General features: G+C 35.8%; 1 protein-coding gene across 1 annotated transcript; it reads right to left on the bottom strand.

The window, feature by feature from the left end:
- Nucleotides 1-678: 678 nt before the first annotated feature.
- Nucleotides 679-2,583, bottom strand: LOC113018760 (uncharacterized). The gene is made up of 6 exons (XM_026162117.1): nucleotides 2,476-2,583; nucleotides 2,241-2,296; nucleotides 1,853-1,929; nucleotides 1,716-1,766; nucleotides 1,389-1,622; nucleotides 679-1,222 (listed from the first exon to the last, which is right to left on the bottom strand). Exons 1-6 carry the CDS (start codon nucleotides 2,545-2,547, stop codon nucleotides 972-974), a joined length of 741 nt encoding a protein of 246 aa, XP_026017902.1. The 5' UTR covers nucleotides 2,548-2,583; the 3' UTR covers nucleotides 679-971.
- Between the last annotated feature and the right edge of the window lie 4,143 nt (nucleotides 2,584-6,726).

Raw genomic sequence — 6,726 nt, 5'->3', positions numbered from 1 at the left:
GGTATACCTACTTGAGACCAGTTTCATTTAGCAACTGCCCCCAACCTCTCGCAACCAACTGACTGGAGGTTTCCAGGGGTCATCAACAAGTCTCTACACCTTTTGCTTCTCAAGTCTCAGTCAAAAGATTTAGAGACTTCTTGTTAATTCTGCTGAGTTCAATTTTGCATTTGCATCTAAAAAAAAAAGAAAAAAGAAAATTCATTGGAGTCTTTCTCAATTTATGTTATTTCAGTGTTTTGTAGTTTTCTTACTGTCCTTTTGAACTTGCTGGTTGATGGTGGAACAGTGTTTATGAAAGAAGAAAATCAAATTAGACCTGACTCCATCATTATAAGATCACATGGGCCTTTGCTATGCAATGTTTGTTGTTGTTATTACAAATGGTAGGACAGTCCCTATTACATTTTACATGATGTAGTCTAATATAAATTGTATATATAGTGTAAGAGCACAATTAAATAGTTAAATTCTTATGATGCACATTCAGGGTCACAGGAGGACTGGAGCCTATCCCAGCTGTCATAGGGTGAGAGGCAGGACGCACAACAATATATTTCATAATAAAAATGTAAAAATAAAAAGGATTCTTCCCACCTCTAAAATACCTGGAAATGATCAACTACTTAAATTTCTTTTATTTAATTTAATTTCTAGTATAATTACTTTTTCCTCCAAAGCCTTGAATTATTCTTCCCCTGATCTGCTGTTTCTAATGTTTTTGTAGGTAAATATATTTAGGTTCAAACAAAATACACAGGAATTTGGTCAAATACAATACAGTAGTAATTACCTGGTATCAACAGTGGTTATACATAAGTAACATTACATGGATGTATTTAAAAACAGCACAGAAACTGGTAATAATGTAGAAACAAACATTTTTCTACAAGGCAAAACCAATTAAGAAGCATATAGTAATAGTTTTGTTGCAATATGATAACCTGTTAGAATTTTTAAAAGTACATACATTAGACTTCATATACAGTGAACCATAGGATCCTAGTGTGGTAATGCTGGACGAGTATTTGAGCCTCATCTCCGTCTTCAGGCTGTTGTCGTTTACAACACCAAAAAGTGATGAACAGCAGCCCCAACAGGCCGTAGGTCAGGTTGGTGCTCCAAAATGCAAACAGGTAGAAAGTCTTGTTGCAGTAGATAATGCCTGTGGTTACGCTCTTATTGAAGTTGGGTTTTATATCCGAGTACATGAACACATTAACTGTAAAAATATTTAAAATACTGTTGTAGTGCATTGTTAAAAACAACAACAGTAATTCATTCATTGAAGATCAATATAAACTAAAAACCTGGGTTTTTTTTTTATTACTATTCAGAGTATAACTTGCCTGTACTTTTTCTCTTTTACTTAAGTAATTAAAGCTTACCACCAAGGTAAAAGAAACAGACGACGAGGAGGGGCACAGAGCAACAGCCTATGTTGCACCACTTGCACCGCCCTCGGTGCAGCAGGTACAGCAACTGCTTTCTTGGTGTAATTGGAAACTGCTGCATTCTTTTCGCTGTGCACATGCTCAGTGCCAGAAATGCAGATATGAATCCATAATTATAGATGCATATGGGGATGTAGAACTCTCCTTTGCATTCATCAGTTGCTAAAGCTGTGGTGTACAGGGATAAAACAGAAACAAATGTCAAAATAAAATTCTGTTGAATTTAAACTGATCATTACAACAACAGTGTCTGTCACTTACCAGCTATCACTTGAGCAATGAACAGGATGCAGGAAATCACCAGGATACACCCTAAAGAAGAGCAGATACAGTGAGTCCCACATAACACTATGCACCGTCTGCACATGTGTAGAAGAATTTCCACATCAGCCTCTCACCTAATATTGTTGTTCGAGGTTCGGAGGTGCATTTTGGTCTTTCACTCTCTGGCATTATTTCTAGTTTTATATCTGTCCTAAAAAGACACAAAACACATTCATCTGTTAAATTGGCAAATAAAAACAGGTAGACTGAAGAAAGACAATGAATTTTACTTTTTTTAAAAAAATCCTTTTTACGTTGTAAGTCTGCCAGAAGGACGTGTAACTATTTTTTAATCAAACCTAAAATGACACAAAGAAAGCCACAAGATATTCTCCACTTTATATTTCTGTTATACTGTTAAGTGATAAATGGAAACATACCATGATATAACACGTGAATAAAATTACAATGTATGATTTAAAATGAAGGAAAAACCTGATAATGTAAAAGCATATTACCTACTTTTTACTGATTGTCTTTTGCAGCATACAGAAGAATTTCAAATCACAAATAGTAGTCTGTGAAAGAGCAAATTGTTAATTCTAAAATCTAAATGGTTATTGGATACCCAAAAAAGTTCAACAAACAGATATTTCCATAAGAAATCCACTTTAGAAAGCTTGTAAACATCATTCCTGTCTCAAAATAGTTAGCAAATTAAAGTGTGAAAGTGTTATGTAGGCTGTTGCAGACCAACCTGTTTGTGTGTCTGGCAGGACTTCCTTGAAAGGGACTCTTGCAGGAACATGGCCACATATAACATGGGCATGTGAGCATGTTGCTTCAACTTCCTTTTACAGCATCTTTCACTTTCTTTTTTAGTTTTAGTATTCTTTTTCATCCAGCCATTTACTGAGATAATTATGTTTTTAATCATTTGTTTGTATGTAACGTTACATAAAATTCTTTTTACATTTACTTCTAAGGAGCTCTTTTGCATTCACAGACCAGAGAAAAACATCACTGACAGCGTGTCTGTCACAGCAAAACCTCAGGAGAGGAACACTTCCTCTCATTTGTCCTAACCCACTAAGACCTCGCTACATAAACATTTTTATGTCGTATTTCTCCACAGGACGAGGTTTGCCTGCTTTTCTAAAATATATTCCGGGTTTTAGTTCCCACCATGAATCTTTTTTTAATTCATTGTTGAGTGTGAAAAATACTATGACAGTATCATTCTTTTAACAGCTGACCAGGATTAGAGAAGATAGTGTCAGATAAGGACAGTCATTTTTAAAAATAATATTTTGTTCATGTTAATTTTAGGACAGCATGCATTTTGTAACATTAACATAGACATAATACATTAAATTACGTCAAATTCAGCACTGTGTAAAGGTCTTTAGCCACGCCTTGTTTCTTTATGATGTATTTCTAAGCAGTCAGACTTTGGATATTGGCTGCTTTTTCATTTATTTTCATTCCTTTTACATTTAGAGATGGTTTTTTTGTTGTTTATTAAGCAACTTAACGCTGATCTGTGAGTCATTCAAGCATGAAAAAGGCTGTGTTGTGTCTATGCATAACAAAAAACCCAAAGCCAGCCACACAAACACATAAATTATTTACATTTTGTCTGTTGAATCTATTGAAAATACCAAAGATAAAACAATTTGACAGACATAAAATGGAATCCTTGCACCAATGAAGGGTTACATCTGTAACCAATGATTAATAATCATTACAGACTGTAGATTCTCTGACTGTTGAGATTGATCAAAATATATTTTTCGTAAAGGTATTTTTGAACCAATGAGGGGGATACAATCATCTTGACAGAAAAAAAGAACAAAGGGCAGCTTTGAATGCCCTTGAAGAAGCCTGGAGAACTATTCCTGAAGACTACTTAAAGAAAGCCCGTGTTGAGGAATAAAGGTTATCATACCAAATATTGGCCTTCAAGCTTGTTAGAACTATAAAAACTTTCTTGCCTTGGATACTGTCTGTTTCCTTGTATGTTTGTACATTTTAATAAATCCGTGGACCTATTTCTGATCTTCCTGGAAAAACGTAAACGTACACTTTACATTGACATTTCTATGTACATGTATTACTTATGATTGATGATCATTTCACTCAAGACTCCAGGCTTTCTCTGATTTTGTTACTGGATCAACAGATATATTCTCTAAGCATTTCTATGATGTTTCCTCAGTATTCAGCCTCACACATTTGGTATTTCTGCGCTCACAAGCTCATAAAACCGACCTATTAGAGAATCAATGGGATGAAAAAAAAGGATATTATTCATATCTAAGGATGTCATTACGTAACAGAGTACTGCTGCAAAAGTATTTAAAAAGAGTAAACCTCCAACATTAATTACTTAAAATATAAATTGTCATTCTTCTCTGATAAAAGATCAAACATGTACATTGCTCATTAGAACATTTGATTATATCTACATAAGACAAACAGGCAAACTGCCTTTAAATGCATTATTTGCCCTCATTTACTGACAGTGTATGATTATCTTTTTAATTAAGTTTGCTTTGTCTCTATTTATTACCGCACAAGTGTTTGAGTCTCATTATCACCATCACCTCGTTGTCTACAACAGCAATAGGATAAAAAGAGCAGTGCTAACAGTATGTATGTCATGTTGGTGAACCAAAATGCGAACAGGTAGAGTGTCTTGTTGCAGTAGAGATCAGGCTGCGCTGTAGTCTTGTCGTACTTGGGTTCATAAATGGAGTAGATGACAATACTACCTGTAAAAAAACAAAACAAAAACAAAAAACAAAGACAGAAAGACAAAAAAAAGAGCTTTAAAATAGTTTTTTTGGGGGGGCATCTGTGCTAACAGTCACATCTGTGTGCCTGAGATGACCCTTTTAAGGATATCCAAAATCTCTAAAATCAATAAGACATGTTAGATTTTGGAGGATTTGGAGTAAGAAACCATCTTGTTCTCACTCCAGCCAACTCTGTGATATTTTTTAAAAGCTTACCAGCAATAAACCAGCAACAGAAGAAGATGGTGGTTACAGACCAACAGACACTGTTGCACCAGTTACACCATAAGCTCAGTGCCAAGAAGACCGGTATGATCCCATACAGGGACATGTAGAGGGAGATAAAAGGCTGTCTGGGACATTGAAACACACCTGAACCTGTGGGGTGCAAAGATAAAGATTTGATTTTTCAAACATTGTCTGGCTCATAAAAATAAATTCACATAAATTCAATGTCAGAATGGAAATAAGAGGATGTCTTGCTTACCAACCATCCCTTGACAAATAAATATAAAGTAAAGGAAAAACAAAGTAAGCCCTGAAGGAGGCAAATACAGCATGTTTTCAGTCCCAAATCAGTATCCACCAACTTTATATGTCTGCAAAAACTTTACACATCACTCTCTCACCTATTGTTATGTATCGCAGTCCACAGATGAATTGTGGTCTCTGACTCCCCTGCATTGTAACTAGTTTTGACTCTAACCTATAAAGACACAAAGTGAGCAAGAAGATAGTCTCCTTATGTTTATATTCCTGTTATTAAGTTAGGTTGTGGGGAAAAAATGTACAAGTGCAAATGTCAAATTATAGACATTAGACTGTAAAGGAAAAATTGTGAATGTTTGTACAGTCTTGCAAAAACTGTTCAACAAACAGATGTTTCTACAAGAAACTATAAACCTCCTGTGCATTTCAACCTAGTTACCAAATTAAATTGCATTATGTGAAAGCATTAAGCAGATAGTTGCAGACCTACCTGTTTGTGTGTCTGTCTGGACTTCTTTAAGCATAGAGAACATGGCCACATGTAACATGGGCATGTGAGCACGTTTCAACTTCCTTTTACAGCGTCTTTCACTTTAGCGCTTGCTCCCAATCTTCCCTTTTTAATAATGTTATTTGATTGAAAATTACAGTAATTTACTGGAATAATTATGGGGGTTTTTTTGTACTTATGGGTATGTTAGCAACTTTACATAAAAACTAAAAGGTTAAATAATAACAAGAATGTTTTATGTTTTATTTTTCATCTGTTAGTTTTTTGTGTAAGAAATATGAAGCTTGGTACAGTATTTTCAGACAATATCTCTGAGTTTTCTTGTAGCATTACTCGAAGAGTTCAGGGTTTGGATTTCCAAACAGCTCTTTGGTATTCACAGAGCAGAAGAAAAAAAAAGATAACCACCCACTGACAACCTCAGACAGTTTCTCAGTAACACATTCTCCATTTTCACTTCCCACTATGACTTGTTTCATCTGTTTTCTCCCTTTGTTAATTTGTTTTTAATGAATTGTTCAGTGTGAAACACACCATGACAAATTATTCCTGCAGAGGTTGATCAGGATTAGTGGATATGGTGTAATCATCCCATGGAGGCCAAAAGCCAAGGTCCTCCTGTTGCCCATTGATCAGTCCCACATAAGTGGGGAGGGTTGCATCAGGAAGGGAAGTGGTTGTAAAATCTTGGCCAAATCAAACATAATGAAAAATGAGATTTCCATGCTGGATCTGTTAGAGCCTAAGTTTGTTGGTCAAAGACCAAGAAATAGGAGGGGGAACGGTGTGGTCAGAGGCAAAGAAGGAGAAGGTGATGAGTTAAGAACCTTCTGTGACGCTGTCCAGCTCTCCTAGACTAACTGCCGGTCTCCTTGAATCTCCTCTATGTTCCTGACACTGTAGTAGGAGATAGCAAACCTTTTGGCAATTGCTTGTACTAATGTGCCAACCTGGAGGAGTTTGACTACCTGTGCAACCTTTGTAGGGTCCACATAGGTATTGCCTCATGCTACCAGTAGTGATACTGACCCTAGCCAAATGAAAAACTAGTAAAAACATTCAGAAAAGATAAGAATGGAAAAATGTCAGTGGCCTCCACCTGTAACACCCTTCCTGTTTTGGAAGTCGCTAGTTCACATGTGGTTAATTTCATTAACTCAAAGCATCTGAAACTGTCTGACAATCGCCTCTGTTACTTAAATGATCAGAT

This window comes from Astatotilapia calliptera, chromosome 3 (genome assembly GCF_900246225.1).
Source record: "Astatotilapia calliptera chromosome 3, fAstCal1.2, whole genome shotgun sequence".
Taxonomy (NCBI): Eukaryota; Metazoa; Chordata; class Actinopteri; order Cichliformes; family Cichlidae; genus Astatotilapia; species Astatotilapia calliptera.
This window is presented reverse-complemented; position numbering and strand designations above follow the sequence as displayed.